At 49.4% G+C, this 24,174-nt stretch overlaps 1 protein-coding gene across 5 annotated transcripts; it reads left to right on the top strand.

The window, feature by feature from the left end:
* Nucleotides 1-1,430: 1,430 nt before the first annotated feature.
* Nucleotides 1,431-20,563, top strand: LOC105487233 (SEC14 like lipid binding 3). Of its 5 annotated transcripts, none has more exons than XM_011750609.3 (12): nt 5,333-5,434; nt 8,349-8,424; nt 8,677-8,720; nt 8,854-8,913; nt 10,238-10,426; nt 12,279-12,374; nt 13,195-13,255; nt 14,511-14,594; nt 17,594-17,700; nt 18,091-18,230; nt 18,306-18,475; nt 19,652-20,563. In XM_011750609.3, the coding sequence occupies exons 1-12, from the start codon at nt 5,339-5,341 to the stop codon at nt 19,771-19,773; spliced, it is 1,245 nt and encodes a 414-aa protein (XP_011748911.2). In that variant the 5' UTR covers nt 5,333-5,338; the 3' UTR covers nt 19,774-20,563. The 5 variants fall into 5 exon arrangements, with proteins under 5 accessions (XP_070936500.1, XP_070936501.1, XP_011748911.2 ...); XM_011750610.2 differs by lacking the exon at nt 5,333-5,434 and adding an exon at nt 6,889-7,012; XM_071080399.1 differs by lacking the exons at nt 5,333-5,434; nt 8,349-8,424 and adding an exon at nt 1,431-1,450.
* The last annotated feature ends 3,611 nt before the right edge of the window (nt 20,564-24,174 follow it).

Below are 24,174 nucleotides of genomic sequence, written 5' to 3'. Positions count from 1 at the left end.
TGGTCTGTTCTGAATCTGCTTCCTCTAAGAAGTAGCTTTTGCTGAAACATACTTTTTTTCAGCAGATCCCAAAATATAATGAAGAGAACAGTGGGATATTTGTATCTGTGTTCTTATAACATATTATTATTCCTTGCTTCTAGAAAAATAGGTAAATTTTTTTTCAGGAAATAGAGTGCTATTTCCAGTTTGATGTTGAGTAGGTGCTTGAGTGAGCAAATTTTTTGTTTGTTTGTTTGTTTGTTTTTTTTGAGACAGAGTCTCACTCCGTTGCCCAGGCTGGAGTACAATGGTGTGATCTCAGCTCACTGCAACCTCTGCCTCCTGGGTTCAAGCAATTCTCTTGCCTCAGCCTCCCAAGTAGCTGAGATTACAGGTGCTCACCACCATACCTGGCTAATTTTTTAATATTTTTAGTAGAGATGGGGTTTCACCATGTTGGCCAGGCTGGTCTCAAACTCCTGGCCTCAAGTGATCCACCCACCTTGGCCTCCCAAAGTGCTGGGGTTACAGGCATGAGCCACCACGCCCGGCCTTTTTTTTTTTTTTTTTTTTGAGACAGAATCTCCCTCCGTCGTCCAGGCTGGAGTGCAGTGGTGTGATGCTCACTGCAACCTCTGCCTCCCAGGTTCAAGTGACTCGCCTGCCTCAGCTTCCTGAGCAGCTGGGACTACAGGCTCATGCCACCACACCCAGCTAATTTTTGTATTTTTAGTAGAGACGGGGTTTTACCATTTCACTATGTTGGCCAGGATGGTCTTGAACTCCCGATTTCAGGTGATCCACCTGCCTCAGCCTCCCAAAGTGCTGGGATTACAGGATTACAGGCATCAACCACTGCACTTGGCTGAGTGAGTGAATTTTTGTGTGGCTGGGTGCATTTTGGCCTCTTCTCTTGCCCCATTCCTGGTGCCTTTTTTTTTTTTTTTTTATTGAGACAGTGTCTCCCTCTGTCACCCAGGCTAGAGTGCGATGGTGTAATCTCAGCTCACCTCCTGTGTTCAAGCAATTCTCATGCCTCGGCCTCCTGAGTAGCTGGGATTACAGGCACCCACCACCACGCCCGGTGAATTTTTGCACTTTTTGTAGAGATTTGGGGGGAGGGGGTGGGCTCACCATGTTGGCCAGGCTGGTCTTGAACTCCTGACCTCAAATGATCCATCTGCCTTGGCCTCTCAAAGTGCTGAGATTACAAGCATGAGCCACCGCACCTGGCCCCTGGTGCCTTTTCACTGGGCTGGAATAGCTGAAGTAACCCATTCTACCCTCTTTCTGCCATGTGCCTGGGACTCAGCTGGCGTTCTTTGGTTTGTTTTCTCTAAGCTCTAGGCTTGTGCTATCCAACACAGTAACCACGTGTGGCTGTTTAAATTTAAGTCAACTAAAATCACATGAAGTTAATTCATTCCTCCTGTGCTAGAACTGAACCGGCGTCTGCTCGCCTGGCACAGTAAGTCCAGATATCAATTCTGATATTTTTGTAGCAATAGAAAGGAAAGTGTTTATTTGCAGGGCACCCAGCAAAGAGGACCAGGCAGCTAAGGCTTAAACCCTGACCTCCCTGATGGTTTGCAGGTAAGGGTTTTTAAAGGCAGGGGTAAATTTCAGGAAAACCGAAGTTATAGACAAAATCATTGTGTGGAGGTTACACATGGGTCTTGGCCTAAAACAGTGGGGTATCTTGCAGCTGAGCGTTACAGGTCATAGGTAGAGTCAACGTTTTCTGATTTGCAATTGGTTAAAGTAAAGAAGGTTTGTTTAAAAATTTGGGGTCAACAGAAAAGAATGTTAGCTTGGGCTGGTGGCTGTGACTCCCTCTAAACCCTTCAGGAAGAAATTTACAACAAAGAGTTCAGTCTTCACCCGATCCTTTTGCGGAGGGGTCCAGGTTTCTGAAAAACAACTCAGAAACATGCTAAGATGTTGTCTTTAGTTTCTATGGAGGAACCAAACATCTGACTCTGACTTCCTTGGCTATTGTTTTAGGCTACTATTACCTTCTTGGTTATCAAGTTGCTTATTTACTTCTCAGGGCTAGGTAGGGGCTTGGAATTTCCCCGGAAGGAACTCAAGGTTTTCCTTTATTTCCATGCTTGTGGGGAGCCCAGCAGGCCCCGAAGAGGGACCCCCGCTCCATCAAACTCAGTTGCACTAACCACACTTCAAGGGCTCACTCGGTCACCATATGTGGCTCGTGGCTACCGTGCTGACCACACAGAGGGCGCATTTCCATCTGTTGCACAGCACCGTTCTAGAGAATGCAACTGGCTTCTCAAGTCACAGCCTCAGCTGTGCTGGGATGACCCTTGTCTCCCTGGGCAAGGGGAGGGGAGACGGGGAAGGGCTGATGAGGTTCCAGCTGGGCCCTGTTATCTGGGACCCTGCTTCTCCAGAGAGGAGAGGCCTGTTGGGCTGGTGGTCCCGGTTACTTGGGCTGGTGGCTGTGACTCCCTCTAAGCCCCTCACTATATTGTGCCCAGAATATAGTAAGTGCTCAATTAATGGTCTACATTGTCATTGTGTGGAAGCCTGGATCTGCCTGGATTCAACCTGGATTCGGGCTGCAGGTGTCTTGTAAATAGAAATTTACAACAAAGAGTTCAGTCTTTAGTGGATCCTTTTGTGGAGGGGTCCAGGTTTCTGAAAAATGCCTTGAAAATATATGCTAAGATGTTGTCTTTAGTTTCTATAGAGGAAGCAGACATCTGACTCTAACTTCCTTGGCTATTGTTTTAGGCTACTATTACCTGAGCCTGGCTCAGCCTGGGTGGGCGGTGCCTCCTGACCCCACTGGCTGGGGTGACAGGAATGACCCTCCCTTGCTGCACCCAGGATCTTCTTCTACCCCGGGTGACCTTTTCCTCAGGCGGTGTTGAGGTGAGCACCTCTCTGCAGCTGTCTCTCACAGTCTTGTTTGTTACTGATTTTTTTTAAATAAAATGATAATAAAACTTGATACCTTCTATTTTTAAAAAGAATGAATTTGTGATATATGAATTATATCATGCTTACTTTTTTTTAAAATTTATTAAAGGAGATGAAACTGCCCAAGGGTAAAAGATAGAAAGTGGACTGTCCCAGGTGCTGCTGAGAGCATCACTGGGGTCTGGAGATTTGCACCCCAATCCCTTTCCATCTCCCCATAACCCTTTTATTTTTTTAAAGGATAAGGTTTCACTCTGTTGCGTAGGCTGGAGTGCAGTGGCCCTATGAAGGCTCATTGCAACCTCAAACTCCTGGGCCTGAGGGATCCTCCTGCCTCAGCCTCCCAAGTAACTGGGACTACAGGTGTACACCATCATGCCCAGCTAATTTTTAAATTTTTTGAAGAGACAGGGTCTCCCCATGTTGCCAGGCTGATCTCAAACTCCTGGCCTCCAGCAATCCTCCCACATCAGCCTCCCAAAGCACTGGGATTATAGGTGTGAGCCTCGGCACCTGGCCTTCATCTCCCCTTTTTAGGCCACCCACTTCACATCTGTGTGGTCTAAATGCCCCCCACTCACCTCCTTCCAGTGATGCCTGCCCTATGTCGCGGCTCCTGTACCCCCAGAAGGGGCCCCTTTAGACCTACCCAACTGCTTCTGGCAAGGTCCATCCTAGCGGGGGAGGTGATCAGGAATGTGCCGGGGATGGACTGGAAGAGGCAGCTCTTTCAGATTTCCTAGTAACTGGCTGGAAGGAGAGGTGCCACGGTTAGGGGTGCAAGCAACTCTATCTACCCACCTGCGGTTGTTTACGTTGTGGTTGTTGCCATGGTCCCCTGAGAGCTTTGTAAATGAGAAGCCAAACACACATGGGACCTTACCTGGAGACAGTGTGCTCTGGGGTTTGGGGGGCAGGCTGGGGGGCTCTCCTTCCCCAAGACGTTTGTTTCAAAGCAGGCAAAATTAACCCTTCTGGCCCCAAGACACCCTGCAGCCCGAATCCAGGTTGAATCCAGGCAGATCCAGGCTTCCACACAATGACAATATAGACCATTAATTGAGCACTTACTATATTCTGGGCACAATATTAAGCCCTCCAGGGGAAAGCAGGGTGGGCTGTGTAATCCAGAGTCAGATAGGTTTGGGTTCAAGTTCTGGCTCCTCATTTACTGGCTGTGTGACCTCAGAAAAGTTTCTTGACCTCTCTGAACTTTATTTGGCTGTAAAATGAGAATACCCATACCTGCTTCCGAATGATTGGATAGTGATATAAAGCTCCCAGCACAGAGGGAATGCCCACCAATGGGAGACTGTGAGCTCTGTGCAAGCTGGGTCCTCATCTGTCTTGTTTGCTGTAATCTCCCCACCACCCCTCCACATACTTCTCAGTTTCCCACCTCCACGCCTTTGCCTGTGCCATCCCCTCCACTTGGGATGCCCTTTATTTTGCTCTCTGTAAATCAAAATCCTTCCTTTCTTCAAGGCCTGGCTCAGATACCAGCTGCATCACATATAGGTGACTTTTATCCTTGGGCTCTCTCCCTAAGTAAGGTGGAAGCTCCTAGAGCCGAGACTATGGGATAGCTTCACAGCACAACAGCAGAGTGGTTAATTGCATGGGTTTACCCCTGGATAAGTTACTTTACTTCTCTATACCTCAGTTTGCTTATCTGTATAATGGGCTTAATAGTACCTACCTGATACCACAGGTATGTTCTGAGATGTAAATGAGGTAATGCGCTGCTTTTTTCTTGTTTGAGATGGAGTCTCACTCTGTGCCCCAGGCTGGAGTGCAGTAGCACGATCTCGGCTCACTGCAACCTCCGCCTCCCAGGTTCAAGCCATTCTCCTGCCTCAGCCTCCTGAGTAACTGGGATTACAGGTACCCGCCATCACGCCCAGCTAATTTTTGTATTTTTAGTAGACAGGGTTTTGCCATGTTGGCTAGGCTGGTCTGGAACTCCTGACCTCAGGTGATCCACCTGCCTCGGCCTCCCAAAGTGCTGGGTTTACACATGTGAGCCACTGCACCAGGCCAAAATGAGGTAATGCCTGTAATGAGACCCATCTCTACAAAAAATACAAGAAATTAGCAGGGCATGGTGGAAATTGCCTACAGTCCAGGCTACTCGGGGGGCTGAAGTGGGAGGATTGATTGAGCCTGGGGAGGTCGAGGTTGTAGTGAGCCAAGATCATGCCACTGCACGCCAGCCTGGGCAACAGAGTGAGACCGTCTCAAAAATAAAATAAAACAAAATAAAAGAAATATGGTCCACCTGTACCATCCAATATGGTAACCACTAGCCAGATTAAACAACTTAAAGTAAAATGTATTAAAATCCAGTTCAATTAAAACTTCAGTTCCTCAGTCATGCTAACCATATTTCACATGTAACCAGTGGCTACCAGATATGTCTAACAGGACACCCCACACAGAAAATGTCTACCATCACAGGAAGTTCTATGGAGTGGCACTGTGGCTGATGAGGATTTGTGAACATAGCAAGGTGCTTAACAAATTTGTGGTCTGGGTCGGGAAAAGAGCTCAGTGTGAAGGCTTACAACTCCTGAGAAGACCCCCAACCCTCCCTCCTGGCTCTCCTTTGCAGTCTCTGATGCCCCCAGAAGTAACTAGCACACCTCACCTTATAGGGATTAGGGTGAGAAAGGAGACTGGTGAGAAATGGGCAGGATTAGTGGCTCGGGAGAGGGCAGTGGAGGAACCCAATCTCTGTACATTACTGGCCTGGCAGGAAGTGGGTGTAGACAGCTGGGGCTTTGCAGAAATTGAGGCTGGAATGTGAAATGGGGTAGGGCTGGGGTGTGGACAGTTACCTAACTGTTCCTGAGTACATGCCATGGGCTCCCCAGGCAGACAGAAATGGCCAGCGTCAGCCCTGCCTTCTCCTTCCGGATCCAACTCTATCAGCACCCCAGAGCAAGGAAGATGTCCCTGAGAAGGTGTCTGATACTGACCAACATCTACTAGCCTAAAGAGACCCTGGGTTAGCCCAGAATAGAGGCCCATTGTAGCTCAAGGGTAGGTACCCAGGATGCCCCAGGAGTAGGGGACCTAGAAAAGTCCTAGGCAGAATGGTGTGGGCTAGCCCAGCTGCTGGGGCCGAGGCTAGCCCAGGGTGGTTTCAACCCATGCAGACCCGTTCAAGGCCGAGATGTGGCCATGCAGCCACATGGCCACGCTGCAGTCTCAAGCTGATGGTTTCTTCAGAGGGAGTCATGGATAACAGGGTCTCTCCCTTCCTGGAGATGAAGCTTACAGCTCCCGGGGGTACCAGGAGAGCTGACGGGGAGTATCCTTTAGATGCACACAACCCTTGACAGTCCCTGTGTCTCATTAGATCTTCCCTCCAACCACAGAAGGAGGGCAGGGCAAGCATTAACAGCCCCGTTTTATAAATGAAGCAAGTGACATTCAAAAGATGCCATCTGTCCTCTTGACTGTGGACATTTGTTATGAAAGAAGGACCTGGGCCTCCCACCCCCAACAAAGTGAATGAACTGTTTACTACACCGGCCAAGCCTCAGAATCCTACCCTGTCAGAGCTGGGTAGAGGGGGGTGATCTCTGCAGAATCCTAAGTGTGTGAAGACTGGGTCTCAGGGGGAAAGGGTACCCACAAGGCGTGGTCCTCATTTCCCTGAAACTCCCCCTTCTCCAGGGCAGTGGTCACTGGAGGCCTGGGAGGGTCAGCGGGTTCTACAGGCACTCACCCTGGGCTCCAAGGTCACGGGAGGCCAGCCTCCCTTCCTCCCAGCTGCCTCCTCCTGGCAGGGGACATTTGGCACATGCTCCATGCCCGCCTGCTCCCCCCAGATCTGTCCCCAAGCCAAGCACGGGACCTCACTTAATCCCAATTATGTAACGTGCAATTTAAACAGTTGGCCAATGAGGAGGCACTTGGGGCCACGCCCAGGAGCGGGGGCAAAAGGACCCAGCTGGGTCAGGGCTGACAAACTAGGCTTGGCCTCTTGCCTATAGTGGCCACCACTCCTCAAGCCTCAGCCAGCACCATGAGTGGCCGAGTCGGAGACCTGAGCCCCAAACAGGCAGAGACCCTGGCCAAGGTGAGAGCCCCTCCCCCTGGAGTTCCGGAAGACCAGGGGAAAGGGGCTGGGGGTGGAAAGGAGTGGCTGGAACCCCGCCCCACTCAGTTGATTCAGCATGTCCTTGACATTGTCTCTTTGGTGTTACCTCCCAAAGGGTCAAGCCCCACAGTGCCCAGTGACATCAACCCTGTCCAGGGTGGGGGTTGAGGGACTAGCACCACTTCCAGGCATTAGCGTGGGTGGTGCCCACCCAAGATTGAGCCTGACTTCTTCTCATCCAGGAGCCAGAACCAGAGAGGTTTACCTGGCAGCCAGGCACCCCCCTTCCTCTCTCCTAGGCACCATAGGTAGGAGTTGAAAGATGCTGCTGGTCTGCCCTTTAACCCCTTTCTCCTTGGGATCCTGAAAGATGACCAAACTGTAAAAGCCCGAGAGACAGAGCAGAAGCTGTTGTCATTCAAAGAGCTAAAGAAGGAAGAGGACATATAATTACTAACCATGTTTTAATAGAAGATGGGATGAAAAAAAGCAGATATTTTGAGAGCTAACACATGGAGGGAACTAAGAATGCATCCAGACTCCAATCTACGTATTCACCCACCCAATTATTTATCCTTTCTTCTTCTTCTTCTTTTTTTTTTTTTTTTTTTTTTTTTTGAGATAGAGTCTTGCTCTGTCATCTAGGCTGGAGGGCTGTGGAGCGATCTCAGCTCACTGCAGCCTCCATCTCCCAGGTTCAAGCAATTCTCCTGCCTCGGCCTCCTGAGTAGCTGGGATTACAGACGTGCGCCACCACACCCAGCTAATTTTTTTATTTTTAGTAGAGATGGGTTTTCACCATGTTGGCCAGGCTGGTCTCAAACTCCTGACCTCAGGTGATCCACCAACCTCAGCCTCCCAAAGCACTGGAATTACAGGCATGAGCCACCATACCTGGCCTGTTTATCCTTTCTTTCATTCACACACCCATCTTCCTACCCACCCATCCACCTATCCATCTTTCCTTCTCTCTATCACCCACCCATCTCTCCTCTGTCCATCCACTGACTTATCCACCCACCCACTCATCCATCCATCCATCCATCCATCCATTCATTTCTTCTTCCTCTTTTCATCTACCTACCCACTCACCCATCTGTTCTTCTTTCTAACCATTTATTAATCCATCTATCCTCCCATTCATCTACCTATCCAGTGATCCATCTCTCCTTCTATTCAACCATTAACCCATCCTTTTATCAATGTGGGCCATTTTGCATGTGGGAGGAAAGGAGAGGCTATGAAAACAGTCTTTGAGTCTGGAGGCCAAGGCTTAATGTGAGAGAGCCACTTTAACTAGCATCTCTCTTGCCAGTTTCGAGAAAATGTCCAGGATGTGCTTCCCGCCCTGCCAAACCCTGATGATTATTTCCTTCTACGCTGGCTCCGAGGTGAGGGCAGAGATGGGAGAGGTTGGGATCAGGGAGCATCAAGAGGGGCCTGGTCTCAACTGATCCAGAGTGTCTCATGGCTCTCAGGGTCCATCCACACAATCTTGCTTCTCATATTCAGGTCCAGAGGAGGGAAGGGGGTAGGGGAGCGAGGTCTTACCCCAGCCCCCAGCATCCTCCATAGCTCCCACTGGCCAGGAGCAAGACAAAGGCATCTTTCCTGCCTCACACCTTCCTTCTGTTTTCCCACAGCTCGGAATTTTGACTTGCAGAAGTCAGAGGCTATGCTCCGCAAGGTGAGACTTATCCACTCTGGAAATTTATGGAGGGGTTTTGTCGGGGGCAATCCATGTCTCAAGCCCCTCCTTCCATCCCCGCTCTCAGGGCGCTGGGAGCCCAATGGGGTCTTACCACTCATTTCCCTTTCAGTACATGGAGTTCCGGAAGACCATGGATATTGATCATATCCTTGATTGGCAGCCCCCAGAGGTGAGCCAACACCGCCAAACACCTCAGTCTTTCATGGACATACCGCTTAAGGTCACTGGGGACCATGAATGAGGGGCAGCAAGGCTGAGAGGCATGTGGAACCCGCAGGCCCACAGTCTCCTTTCCTATAGTAATAATGAATGTTTCCTGGGGGCTTGCGAGGTCCAGGCCTAGGTTAAGACGTTAGCAGCATGAGCTTCTTTAATCATCACAATGATGGATACTATTGTCCCCATTTTGTGGATGAGGACACAAGCCCAGCAAAAATTAGGTAACTTGCCCACAGTCCCATAGCCCAACACAAGGCTGCGATTTATGCTCAGGCCTGTTTGGCCCCCCGAACCCAGGCTCTTAACCACCACGGTTAGCCTGTGCTTCTGCACCCCCACCCCCTAGGGCATTGCCTAAAGCATCCTGTCTGGGTGGGAAAGAAGTTTAGCTCATCAAGGCACTGATGAGAATGGTGCCACCACTGGCATCTTAGTAGAGTAATGATCGCATCTTCACTTGTAGGGCATGTACCCTGAGCTGCGCAGTCTGCTTTGCCTATATTATCTCAGGGACTTTCCCCAGCAGTCCCAAGAGTGAGGGATTATCCAAACCATTTTACAAAAGAGGAGGTAGAATGGAGCTCAGAGAGGTGGTGTCACTTGCTCAAGGACACACAGTAGAGAAGCAGCAGTATCTGCTTTTTTTTTTTTTTTTTCTTTTATGGATGGAGTCTCAGTCTGTTGCCAAGGCTGGTGTGCAGTGGCACGATCATGGCTCACGGCAACCTTGAACTCCTGGGCTCAAGTGATTCTCCTACCTCAGCTTCCCAAGTCTACAGATGTGTATTACCGTGGCTGGCTAATGTATTTTATTTTTGTAGAGACAGGGTCTCCCTCTGTTGCCCAAGCTGGTCTCAAACTCCTGGCCTCAGGAGATCCCATCTGCCTCAACCTCCTGAGTAGCTGGGATTACAGGAATGAGCCTCCATGCCCAGCCAGTGTCTGTTTTTCAGCCATTTCTGTTAACCTTCAGAATCTGTGTTCTCCATCACTAAACCCTACTCTTCTCCACAGAAAGGGACATGGGAGACATCGGGGCAGACCTTAGAAGCCCTGGGGCCTGCTGAGACCTGGCTTTGCCATTTACCCTCTGTGGGCAAGGCCCTGCCCTGCAGGACCTCAGCTTTCTCACCTGAGACAATAGCTCTACTTTCCAGGGAGGGACAGTGCTTTATACCATGGTGTGTGTAGGCTTGGGCCACCCAGGTCAGCCTGGTTTGTGGGTCTCAAGGGAGGTGTGTAATGCCAAGTTCTGTGCATCTTTTCATGCCCAGGTGATCCAGAAGTACATGCCTGGGGGCCTGTGTGGCTATGACCGTGATGGCTGCCCCGTGTGGTATGACATCATTGGGCCACTTGATCCCAAGGGGCTGCTCTTCTCAGTCACCAAGCAGGACCTGCTCAAGACCAAGATGAGGGACTGTGAGCGCATCCTGCATGAGTGTGACCTGCAGACAGAGAGGGTGAGGCCCAGGCCAGGTGGGGCAGATGGCTGGGGGCAGGTGAGGCTGCCGGGGGGATTGGTCATAGAAACACACCTGTGTTCTCTACAACCGCAGTCAGAGGGCTCTGGGGTCAAACACCAGCTCTGTTGCTTACCAGCTGTGTGGCCTTGAAAAGTCACAGTCACAGAAAGACAGTGTCTTGAAGGATACTTTTGCTGGGAATAGAACTCTTTTTTTTTTTTTTTTTTTTTTCTTGAGACAGGGCCTTGCTCTGTCGCCCAGGCTGGAGTGCATTGGTGTGATCTTGGCTCACTGAAACCTCCGCCTCTCAGGTTCAAGCGATTTTCCTGCCTCAGCCTCCTGAGTAGCTGGGATTATAGGCGCACACCACCACACCTGGCTAATTTTTTTTTTTTTTTTTTTTTTTTTTTTTTGAGACGGAGTCTCGCTCTGTCACCCAGGCTGGAGTGCGGTGGCCGGATCTCAGCTCACTGCAAGCTCCGCCTCCCGGGTTCACACCATTCTCCTACCTCAGCCTCCCGAGTAGCTGGGACTATAGGCGCCCGCCACCTCGCCCGGCTAGTTTTTTGTATTTTTTAGTAGAGACGGGGTTTCACCGTGTTAGCCAGGATGGTCTCAATCTCCTGACCTCATGATCCGCCCGTCTCGGCCTCCCAAAGTGCTGGGATTACAGGCGTGAGCCACCGCGCCCGGCCAATTTTTGTATTTTTGATAGACACGGGGTTTCACCATATTGGCCAGGATGGTCTCGATCTTCTGACCTTGTGATCTACCCGCCTTGGCCTCCCAGAGTGCTGGAATTACAGGCATGAGCCACTGTACTGGGCCTGGATTAGAATTCTTGGTTGATGGGTTTTTTTTGTTTTGTTTTGTTTTTTTAGTGTTTTGAATATGTCACCTGTCTGAGCCTCAGCTCCTTCACCTATAAAACAGGGATATTAATAAATAATGGTTGCAAAAGTGAAATGAGATAATGCAAGTATGCAGTTTAGCACACAGGGCCTAATACATATTTCTCAACAATGGTAGCTATTGCCATTCCCTCTGAGCCTTTCTTTGCCCTTGCTATTCCTTCTGTCTGAACAACCCTGGTTCCCACCACACACACCTACCTCCCACAACTTCCCCTGACTTTCTCCTATCTGTCCTTTAGGTCTGAAACGTAGATGTCACCTTCTCTGAGTCCTCCACCTGGGTTAAATAACCATTCTGTATCCCTGCAGCCCTTGTGCTGACCTATCGCAGCACTTTTCATAGGATCCAAATGACCTGGTTGCTTGTCATCTCCCCAGCCAGCCAGTGAACTTTTTAAGGACAAGAACTGTGGGTTATTAGGCATTATTCATTACACTTTCAGTGTCTGGCACACACAAAAAAAGTGCTTGATAAATATCAGCTGGAATAATGAAGGATGAATAAATTAATGACAATATGAATTGATGGATGGGTCAATTAATTGATGGGTAAATTGACATATAAGGGGGTGGGTACGTGGGTGGGTGGATGGATGGATGGATGGATGGACGGACGGACGGACGGACGGACGGACGGATGGGTGGATGGACGGACGGGTGGATGGACGGATGGATGGATGGACGGACGGATGGACGGATGGATGGATGGATGGACGGATGGACGGACGGACGGATGGATGGATGGATGGATGGATGGATGGATGGATGGATGGATGGACGGATGAGTGGGGAAATGCATTCACTGGTTTGTCCACTTGTTCCTCTGAGGACAGAGTCGGGGCTAGAAGAAGCCCCAAGGTGTCATGTACTTGGGTTACCACCTCCCAAGCCAACACCCTGAACCCCAGAACTACTTCTTGCTCTCATCCTTGCAGCTAGGGAAGAAGATTGAGACCATCGTGATGATATTTGACTGTGAGGGCCTGGGACTGAAACACTTCTGGAAACCTCTGGTAGAAGTGTACCAGGAGGTGAGGAGAAGGCCCAGGGCCACCCACCACTTGCTTTGATGACCAGCTTGGCCTGCCATGACCCAGCTGCTCACCTATAAAACAGGGATATTAATAAATAATGGTTGCAAAAGCGAAATGAGATAATGCAAGTATGCAGTTTAGCACACAGGGCCTAATACATATTTCTCAACAATGGTAGCTATTGCCATTCCCTCTGAGCCTTTCTTTGCCCTTGCTATTCCTTCTGTCTGAACAACCCTGGTTCCCACCACACACACCTACCTCCCACAACTTCCCCTGACTTTCTCCTATCTGTCCTTTAGGTCTGAGAGCCAAGATTTAGTTTAAAAAATGTCCCGGCCTCCCTCATTGTGACTCAAACCCCAAAAGGCCTTAATATGTTTCCTAGAAGATCCCACAGAATGGGTTTCAGGGACAACACTGCTGAGACCACACGCGCCAGCTTCCACCAAACCCTCTCCATGCTGGTTTCCTCACCTACAAAATGGGGATAGCAATGTAGGGATACTTCAGCAAGTTGTTATGTAAAGTGTATATACACTCCTTGGCAAATAGTGAACATTTAATAAATAGTAGTCATTATTATTATACTGCAATTATTATAATATTTACTAAAAACGATTATTATGTAATTATTATTAGAGTATGGTTATAATAGTTTGAGGTGAGAAGGTTCCCTCCAGAGGCCAGTGGAGGTGATGGCATGAAGGAAAACCCTCCAGAGCCATCTGAAACCTCCCAACGGGAGATTGCAAAGGAGATGGAGGTAGGAGAAGACGCGATGTGCTCTCTGAAGGGATCTCTCTTGCTTCCACAGTTCTTTGGCCTCCTTGAAGAGAATTACCCAGAGACCCTGAAGTTCATGCTCATTGTGAAAGGTGTGTGACAAATGACTTCACTTGTGCCTCTGTTTCCTCCTCTGTACGCTGAGGATGATAACACTGTCTTTGTCCCAGGATTGTTGAGAGGCAGGTTGGTTTCTTGGCTGTATGCAGATCACTTAGAATGCCTGGTATAGAGTAAGTTCTCAATAAATGGTAACTTCTAGGATTGGCCTTACTGCAAGAGAAGGCAACTCCAGTCCCAGCTCTCCCAGGGATCCTCCCTTATTTCTCCTGTCCATGATGATCTCTCCCTCCCCAGACTGCCTCTGGCACTGGCAACTGGTGCCGCCTTTCCTGTTTGCTGCCTTTTAGGGATCTCCAGCTGTTTTATTTGTGCTCATCCTGCTTTACTGGCTGAGTTTTCTGCTCCTTGAAGGCAGGGGCTGTGATTCTCCACTTTTGTTGTAGCCCTCACAGGCCTGGGTCCATGGTGGATGCTGCACAGGTATTTGGGTGATTGTTGTTTGGGTTGGTGGGTAGATGAAAAGATGGATGGATGTTTGGTGATTGGCTGGTTGGTTGATCCATTGATTGCTTGATTGGTTGTTCAGTTGACTGGCCAGTTGGTTGCTTGGCTAGTTGACTGACTGGTGGTTGGTTGGAGAATTGGCTGGCTGCTTGGTTGGCTAGTTCTTAGCTTGGTTGACTGATTGAGTGGCTGGTTGGCATTTTGGTTGGCAGGTTGTTTTGATGGCTGGTTGGCAGGTTGGTTCGCTGGTTGCCTGGTTTGTTGTTTGGCTGAATCTTAGATGGTTATTTGGATGGTGGCTGGCTGGTTATTTGGAGAGTCGGCTGTCTAGTTGTTTGGATGACTGGCTAGCTGGTTATTTGGATGGTTGGCTGACTGGTTATTTGGATGACTGGCTGGCTAGAGAACACAGTTAGTTGAGTGGTTATCTGGCTGTTCCATTGGCTGATTGCTTTGCTGTTTGGCTGATTTGTTAGGTGGCTGATTATGTGGTAGGTTGGCTTGTTTATTGGTTGACTGAATAGGTGGCTGATTAGCAGCTTGAATGTTTGGCTGGTTTGTTGACTGAATGAGTGGTTGATTATTGCATTGCGTGATTGGTTCGTTGGCTGTTTGTTGGCTGGTTGACTGGTTGGTTGGATGGTTCACTCGGTGCAGGACAGACACTGGAATTGACCAGGGTTAGTCATGACTCCTCTGTATCATTGGCTATAACCGTTACGGAGGGGATTGCTCAATGTAATTCTTTCCTTCCCATTATCCTTACTTCTATCTCTCCAGCTACCAAACTGTTCCCTGTGGGCTACAACCTCATGAAACCATTCCTTAGTGAGGATACTCGCAGGAAAATTATTGTGTTGGGAAGTAAGTAACACAACTCAATTTCAGCTCAATTTCCTGACCTCTCTACATGACCTTTGGAGTGAGGTTGTCCCATTACCCCATCTAGAACTCCACACATTAGGTTGGGTGCAGTGCCTCACATCTATAATCCCAGCACTTTGGGAGGCTGAGGCAGGAGGATTGCTTGAGATCAGAAGGTTGAGACCAGCCACAGCAACATAGCAAGACCCCATCTCTACAAAAAATTTTAAAATTCGCTGGGTGTGGTGGTGCGCACCTGTAATTCCAGCTACTCAGGAGGCTGAGGCAGGAGGATCACTTGAGCCCAGGAGTTTGAAGCTGCAGTGAGTCATGTTCACACCACTGCACTCCAGCCTGGGCAACAGAGTGAGACCCTATCTCAAAACAACAGACTCTACACATCACCTAGTCAGAGGCTCCTTCTTCCCAACAGTGAAGTGGGTTTTACCCTAAAGAGTCTGCTACCTTTGCTCTTTTCCCTGCCATACCCCTTTGGTGGACAAGGCCTCCACACCTACCACCTCATTGGTTTCAGGTTGGTTGCTAGTCAATTTCTGGTATATAAGTCTCGGTTTCTTTTCAACATTCATAAGCTTAGTGCTTCTAAAGGCAACCTCAGCTGAAGAGGATGAGGCAGACAAGCAGAAAGAGTAGTCACAATTCAGAGAAAGGAAGTCCAACAAGAAAAGACTGGATAAATAAATAATGGTGCATGCATTTGATGAATTCTGGAGCAGTCATGAAAAATAATGCTATGTGTAAATATTTAATGCCATGGAAATGTCATTAAGTTTTTTTTTTTTTTTTTTTTTTTTTTTTTGAGACAGAGTCTTGCTCTGTCGCCCAGGCTGGGGTGCAGTGGCCGGATCTCAGCTCACTGCAAGCTCCGCCTCCCGGGTTTAGACCATTCTCCTGCCTCAGCCTCCCGAGTAGCTGGGACTACAGGCTCCCGCCACCTCGCCCGGCTAGTTTTTTGTATTTTTTTTAGTAGAGATGGGGTTTCACCGTGTTAGCCAGGATGGTCTCGATCTCCTGACCTCGTGATCCGCCCGTCTCGGCCTCCCAAAGTGCTGGGATTACAGGCTTGAGCCACCGCGCCCGGCCGTCATTAAGTTTTTAAAAGTAGATTATAAACTTATCTTCATAAGCATAAGCTAAAATAAGATTAAACTAAAAATATAATCTTATTTTTATGGAAACAAATATATGTACAATAAATATTTCTAGTAAACAACAAAATATTTATTTGTTGATAGTGAGAAATTATGTGGTTTTTAATTTTATTACCTGTATTGTCTATGATTTCTAAACTGCATAATAATATGTATTAATTTTATAAATAGGAAAATAGTTATGTTTACAAGTGACAGGTTGAGAGAAAGAGAGAAAAGGGAAATAGTTCTTAAACCCAAATCAACAACCCTGGCTTGGAGGAAAACTTCTCCCAAGCAGGATAGTCAGATCACAGAATTAGGAGAACTGAAGATCCAGGGGTGAGGGGGAGCTTGTAAATCCTTACTTTCTCTTTCTTCCTGGTACCCGAGCCTCTGCCTCTACCCAATTCCACTGAGATGGGGAACTTGATAGATTACGAGGGCCTGGTTTGAAGGATCCAGGTTCATGACTTCTAAGCCTTCCAAAGCCTAGCGCAGCGTGGGTTACCAGCATAGTCCAGGCCTTAAGTCCACAGCCTCTGCCCCATGCAACTCTGCTCATTTGGCCCTGGTATGTGGGACATTGTGGTCTTCCCCTTAATCCCACTGTAGAGAAGGAATCTCCCATGGCCAAAGTGAGGCGATTGGGGAACTGGGTAGCCTGGATTAGCCACAAGGCTGGGGCATAGTAACAGCCAGGACCCAGAACTCTTAGAGCTTTGCATAGGGCATGAAGAACAGTAATAAACATGGTCATGGTGATTAGGCAGAGGGAGGTGTGGAGGGTCCCTCCAAAGGCCCAAGGCTGTCCATCCCCCACTAGGAGGTCTGACTTGGGCACGCCACTTACTCACAGAGTGATCCCAATAAGGCCATTGATGTCATTGAGCTCTAAAGTCTCCTTGAGGCAATTAGATAACTCTTAGCTTCACTGCTCATGACTGGAAGATCTTCAAGAATGTGCTGTTGGCTGAGCGTGGTGGCTCATGCCTGTAATCCCAGCACTTTGAGAGGCCGAGGTAGGTGGATCACAAGGTCAGGAGTTTAAGACCAGCCTGGCCAAGATGGTGAAACCCCGTCTCTACTAAAAATATAAAAATTAGTCAGGTGTGGTAGTGGGCACCTGTAATCCCAGCTACTCAGGAGGCTGAGGTAGAGAATTGCTTCAACCTGTGACACGGAGGTTGCAGTGAGCTGAGATCGCACCACTGCACTCCAGTCTGGGCAACAGAGCAAGACTCTGTCTCAAAAAATTAAAAATTAAAAAAAAAAAAAATATATATATATATATATATGCTGTAGGCTGGGCATGATGGCTCACAACTGTAATCCCAACACTTTGGAAGGCCCAGGTGGATAATCATTTGAGGCCAGGAGTTTGAGACTAGCTTGGGCAACATGGTGAAACCCTATCTCTATTAAAAAAAAAAAACAAAAAACAAAAAACGAAACAAAACAAAAATTAGCCAGGCATGGTGGTACATGCCTGTAGTCCCAGCTACTCGCGAGGCTGAGGTGGGAGGATCACTTGAGCCCAGGAGGTCAAGGTTGCAGTGAGCCATGATCATGCCACTGCACTCCAGCTGGGACAACAGCGTGAGACACTGTCTCAAAGAGACATAAAAAGTGCTGATTCATCTATCAAGGTGGGAAACACATTTCCACAGCAATGCAGTGCTGAGAAAGACACTTCCTATAGCCCCAGGCCTAGGACACTGGGGAATTGGCCCTGGCAGCCTACCTCCTATAGGGCTTCTCCTCCAGTTCAGGTCATCCTGGTGGATGTGGGAGGCCAATTGGTCCCCTCCATGCTTGCTAACCTCCCTTGCATCCCACTGCTCCCAGAAAACTGGAAGGAAGGTTTGCTGAAACTCATCAGTCCTGAGGAACTGCCTGCCCAGTTTGGGGGCACCCTGACTGACCCAGATGGAAACCCCAAATGTTTAACCAAGGTACAAAGAGCTCTTCCTGGGACAAGAAAGATTCAAGAACTAAGTTGGGTTCCCTTTCCACCCAGTCATTCATCCACAATTACCTATAGAGAGACCCCAAGAACTGGGTGTTAAGCTAGTCAATACAACCCTGGCCCTTACAGAGCTCTCAGCAGCTGTAAAGGCAAACAAGAAATGGGAGAATTTTAACCCAGAGGGATGAGCTGGAAGGAGACGCTCCCAGCAGAAGCACTGACCCAGCTTGGATGGTCAAAGAAGACTTGAGGGAGTGGGAGAGTGGGGCTAGGATGAAGAGGATACTTCCAGGAGGTGGTGAAAGTGTCTCAGGCAGGAGAAACATGAACAATGGCCAGGAGAGGGGAGCAAGCCCATCTCATCCCACGTCCGCAGATCAACTATGGCGGGGAGATCCCCAAGTCCATGTACGTGCGGGACCAGGTAAAGACTCAGTACGAGCACTCGGTGCAAATCAACCGCGGCTCGTCACACCAAGTGGAATACGAGATCCTGTTTCCAGGCTGTGTCCTCAGGTAGGGACAGGCCCTAACCCCTCAGAGACCCATCAGGCTGGGCAGCAACCTTCCTCCTCCCCCTCCCCCTGACAGGTGGCAGTTCTTATCTGACGGAGCGGACATCGGCTTCGGAGTTTTCCTGAAGACCAAGATGGGGGAGCGACAGCGGGCAGGGGAGATGACAGAGGTTCTACCCAGCCAGCGCTACAACGCCCACATGGTGCCTGAGGATGGGAGCCTCACCTGCTCAGAGGCCGGTGTCTGTAAGTCTGCCCCAGTTGGGACCTGGCTCTGAAAGGCTAGAGCCACCTGTCCCATGCTTTAGAGAAGGAAACAGGGGCAGTGACACCCCTCCCCCATTCAGGGACACACATCCTAGGTTAGCACCATTCATTCATACAGTCACTCACTCAGTCCATATTCGTGAGCACCTACTGTGCACCAGGAGCCAGAGACACACAGGCCCTGCAGGGCTTGGGGGCACCTGGACTGCAGAATACAGACAACAAGTGATAGAGTAGTTTTCCACATGAGGAAACCGAGGCTCTGAAAAATAAATCAACTTGTGGAGCTGCAAAGCTGTGTGGTTCCAGGGTCCCGCCCCAGCCTCCAGGTAGCTGCATAGTCCTGGGCAAAAGTCTGACCAATCTGGGAAGGACCCTTGGTTTGCTCACCTGTGAGCCAGGAGTTATAATGCTTGCTTTTTCTTTTTCTTTCTTTCTTTTTTTTTTTTTTTTTTTGAGACAGAGTTTCACTCTTGTTGCCCAGGCTGGAGTGCAATGGTGTAAGCAATGGTGCAATCTCAGCTCACCGCAACCCCCACCTCCCAGGTTCAAGTGATTCTCCTGCCTCAGCCTCCCGAGTAGCTGAGATTACAGGCATGCGCCACCACACTTAATTTTGTATTTTTAGTAGAGATGGGGTTTCTCCACACTGGTCAGGCTGCTCTCAAACTCCTGACCTCAAGTGATCCACCCACCTTGGCCTCCCAAAGTGTTGGGATTATAGGCGTGAGCCACCGTGCCCAGCCAACACCTGCTTTTTGGGGTGGTTGTGAGGAAGCAAACAGTGTCCAGCAGGCCTGTTCCAGAACCCCACTTCATCCAAGGGAGCTGGGAGGTCTCTGATGAACGCAAGCATGAGCTTTCACACCCCTGTCATGTGTGTCTCCAGGTATGAGACAATGGGATGTAATGACCATTGTTCTCCATGCCAGTAAAGCCAGGCCTGGGCACACGCCAAGAGGAGGTTGGTGTCTGTTTACAGGACCTGCTTGGGGTGGCAGTTCCCATGGGGAAGGGAAGAGGCGTGGTGGGAGCTTGGCCCAGCTTGGCAAAGAAAGCCAGTGGGAACACAAGCCTGTCCTCCTCCCTGGCCGGGGGTGGAACAAAGAGTGTGTAAAGCCAAGCCCAATGCCCATCTTTCCATCTGTCCCCCAGATGTCCTACGCTTCGACAACACCTACAGCTTTGTGCACGCCAAGAAGGTCAGCTTCACGGTGGAGGTCCTGCTCCCTGACGAGGGCATGCAGAAATATGATAAGGAGCTCACCCCTGTCTAGGTGGCTCCCTCTCTTCTCAGAGACCTCCTAACCTGATTCCTCTCTATATCCTACACTCCCTCCCTCCCTGAAATTGATTGTTAGTCCTCCTGACTCTATGATGTTAGTGAGAACACAAAGAGATGCCCGGGGGAAAATTCATCTGCTGTGGTCAGATCAAGAAAGGTATGAGAGGCACAACCTTGGAGGGTACCAATGTTTCAGAAGAGGAAAAAACAAGGGTAAAGACAAGAAGTGGGTGTCACTGAAACTCAATAAATAGCAAAATGAATCCCCTAGCCTTTGTCCTCACCTACCCTAAGGCAAGTGTGTATGCTTTAATTCCTTCCATATGGCTGTGAGCAACTTGGGTTGGAGACATATCTAAATCTTTTTATTTCCACTCGCTATATATAGTAGATGCTCACTGTATATTTGTGGCATTGAACGGAGGACCACAAGGTAGGGTGCAGGCGACTCAACGGCTGTACATGACTAGGAGGAGCTTATGTGGGGTGGATTTCAGCACCTTGGACAGGAGCAGAGGTGTGGTGGGGTTGGACTCTCTTCTGGAGACCCAGACAATTCAGTCTCCAGATTTCTGGCAGTGACTGTCTTTTGAGGGCCCCAGCCACAAAGGCCACATACCTCTGATAGGAGTTGCCTACATCAGGCTTTGTGTGACTTGCACACTCAGCTTCCCACCCTTACCCACTTCCCTTGTTGCACATAGCTTATGATTTAGAGGCTTTCCTGGAAGCAAAGATAGTCACATCTGGCATAATCATAATAAAGGAAACAACAACGATCATTTGGTGAGTGCTCTCTGTGTACCAGAAACTGTGCCAAGAGCTTTGTGAGTTTAGCATGTTTTATTCTCATGCCATCCCCAAGGCACTTTATGGATAAGGAAACTGAGGCTCAGAGGGGTGAAACCACTCACTCAACATCTTACAGCTTGGGTGGCAGATCCGGGACCTGGGGCAGGGGGTGTTCGTTTGTTTGTTTATTCGTTTGTTTGTTTGTTTGTTTTTTGAGACAGGGTCTCGCTCTGTCGCCCACTGAGGCTGGAGTGCAGTGGTACAATCATGGCTCACTGTAGTCTTGACTTCTTGGGCTCAAGCCATTCTCCCACCTCAGCCTCCTGAGTAGCTGGGACTACAGGTGGGCATCACCACACTTGGCTAATCTTTTTGTATTTTTTGCAGAGATGGGGTTTCCCCATGTTGTCTCAAGCTCCTGGCCTCAAGCAATTTGCTCCCCTCAGCCTCCCAAAGTGTTGGGATAACAGGCCTCAGCCACCATGCCTGGCCTGTTTTTGTTTTTTTTACTTCAATGACATTGCCCTCAATTACCTCATAATACCGCCTCCTGCCTATAATCCCAGCCCTTGGGGAGGCTGAGATGGGAGGATCGCTTGAGCCCAGGAGTTTTAGACGAGCCTGGGCAACATAGCAAGACCACGTCTCTATCAAAAAAAAAAAAAAAAAAAAAAGTAACATAGTAAGAATATCACCTCCTAAGATTGCACTTTTACAAAGGCAGTAAGAAGGCATGACTTATTTGTTCTAGACCTTCCAGTAGAAGTGTCCTGTGCATGTCACCCTCTCCAGTCCCTGTTTGTGGGTAGAGGAGGTGATAGGCCATGGAGACCCACAATGCTTAAGCAGCTTGTCCAAGGAAACTCACAGCAGAGTGGGGCAGGGCTTGTGCTCCTCAGCCCAGCATCCTGTCCGCTGCTCACATGGCATCTGTGAAGCACGACGCCCTGACACTCGCCATGACCCTGGGTGACTAGGGGAAAGGCCAGGAGCCCAGAGTTTCCTTCCCAGCTTTCTGCTGTGATTCAGGGACATGAAGAGGCTGGCTTGAGCCCCAACCCCTGACACAACTCTTGCCAGGGGGAGCCAGATCACACCAGGGAATGGGGATGAATGGGAACCAAAGGCTGGTGCCATGAGAGGCTCCTTGGAAACAAATGGACGGAGGGCTGAGCTCATCCATGGGCAGGCTATGAGGTCTGATTCAGGCTGGTCAAGAAAATATTCAGCAGCAGCAAGCACTTTCCCACATGCACCTGTGGATGCAAAATCTGATATCTGCTTTATAGATGGGAAACTGAGATCCCAAAGGCACTGGCCTTGTACCTTCAGCCCCACAGGTAGCAGAAATAGGCCTGGCGCTGAGGCTGCCCCTCACCCCGTCACCTCTTCACCCCCACCACTCTTCTATAACAATTTGTCAGAACGGAACAAGACTGCCTTCTTCCTAAGCTGGCAGGGAAGGAGGAGGGAGGAGGAAGGGGAAAGGAAAAAGGAAGGAAGAGAAGAGAAAGTGAGGGTTGTCAGATTTAGAAAGGAAAAAAAAAAAAGCATGGCTGGGTGCAGTGGCTCATGCCTATAATCCTAACACTTTAGGAAGCCAAGGCAGGCGGATCACTTGATGTCAGGAGTTCAAGACCAGCCTGGCCAACATGGTGAAACCCCGTCTCTACTAAAAATACAAAATTTAGCTGGGGAGGTAGTGCACACCTGTAATCTCAGCTCCTCAGAAGGCTGAGGCATGAGAATCTCTTGAATTCAGGAGGCGGAGATTGCAGTGAGCCAAGATCACACCACTGCACTCCAGCCTGGGCAACAGAGCGAGACTCCTCTAAAAAAAAAAAAATTGGAACATACTTAAAATGTATCCATTGTTTATCTAAAATTAAAATTGACCTGAGCATCTTATATTTTATCAGACAATCCTACAATGAGCAATGATGGAGGGAAGAGAGAGGAAAGGGAGGAGGATGGAAAGAGAGGGATGGGTTCACCCTCTTGGAAGACGGTGGTAGCACCCACAATTTGGGCCAAGGATGTCATGGAATCCTTGGGAGAGGATGGCTTAGTGTGGGTGATGCAGGGTCGGGGAACAGGATGGTCTCACCCTTCTCCACCAAAGGAAAGGCCCCGATGTTGAAGCAGGGTCTGAGGTGGAGAGCGTGGACCCTTTGTGCCCTTGGGACTAAGATGAGCTATGCTGTTGCCAGAGCTCCTCTGTGGCAGCTGAGCCCAGAGACTTGCACCAGGAGGTGGGGCAGTGCAAAGAACCTAAGGCCAGGGCCAGAGCTGAGATCTGCAAAGTGCCTCTCAGCATCCGCTGATGCCCACCCCGACAAGCCAGCTCCCACTGTGTGCCCACAGCCAGTAAGAGGCAGCCTTCCCAAGCTCCAGCCTCCAGTCTTACTCAGGGTCTAGATGCTGACCTCCAGTCCTGAATCTCCAGGACGCAGTACTGGGGAAGGAAAGAGACCCACTTTGTAGCTTTGGTCAATGGCCACTAGCAGAGCTTGGATATTTGTCCCCTCCAAATCTCAGGAGGAAATGTGGCCCCTGATGTTAGAGGTGGGACCTAGTGGGAGGTGTTTGGGTCATGGGGGTAGATCCTTCATGCATGGCTTGGTGCCTGCCCTGCCATAATGAGTGAGTTCTCACTCTATAGTTGCTTAAAAGAGCCTGGCACCCCTCCCCTCTTCTTGCTCCCTTTCTCTCACCATGTGACACGCTGGCTCCCCTTCCTCTTCTGCCATGAGTAAAAGCTTCCTGAAGCCCTCACCAGAAGCTGAGCAGATGCCGGCGCCATGCTTTCTGTACATCCTGCAGAACAATGAGCCAAATAAACCTCTTTTCCTTGTAAATTACCCAGCCTCCAATATTCCTTTTTTTGAGACAGGGTCTCACTCTGTTGCCCAGCCTGGAGTGCTGCGGTGCGATCTTGGCTCACTGCAACCTCCGCCTCCTGGGTTAAAGTGATTCTCCCACCTCAACCTCCCAAGTAGCGGGGAATACATGTGTCTGCCACCACACCTGTTTAATTTTTGTATTTTTAGTAGAGATGGAGTTTCATCGTGTTGGTCAGGGTGGTCTTGAACTCCTGGTTTCAGGTGATCCACACACCTCGGCCTCCCAAAGTGCTGGGATTACAAGCGTGAGCCACCTTACCTGGCCCAATATTCCTTTATAGCAACACAAAATGGACTAACATAGCCCCCTCATTCCAGAAGTGATAAGCTAGCAGCATAGGGGCAGGAAGACCAAGGCCTGAGGGCCCCCTGCTGTGTGAGAAGGAACGTTAACTTAGGAGTTCCTGTTCCAACAGCCCAGAAATGCCGAGGCAGAGCCAGGGAAGGAAAAGTCTCACTGCTCTTGGGAAGCTAAAGATGGGGGCCACAGGTCATTTCCCATAGAGGGGTCAAATTTCAGCTGAGGCCAAAAGGCGAGGCTCCCAACTGTGTAGACCTCAGGCCAGGGACACCCGTGGGCAACAGTATGCTGGTGCTAATGAGGCCCCAGCCCCTGCCTCTTACTCCTTCCCCGAGAACCCACCACCACATTGGCCCCTCCAGAGAGCCCAAATGCATGCCATGCAGTTCAGACATCA

The sequence above is a fragment of the Macaca nemestrina genome, chromosome 15 (assembly GCF_043159975.1).
Source record: "Macaca nemestrina isolate mMacNem1 chromosome 15, mMacNem.hap1, whole genome shotgun sequence".
In the NCBI taxonomy this organism is placed as follows: Eukaryota; Metazoa; Chordata; class Mammalia; order Primates; family Cercopithecidae; genus Macaca; species Macaca nemestrina.
The sequence above is the reverse complement of the archived record's forward strand: the minus strand, read 5'-3'. Positions and strand labels throughout refer to the sequence as shown.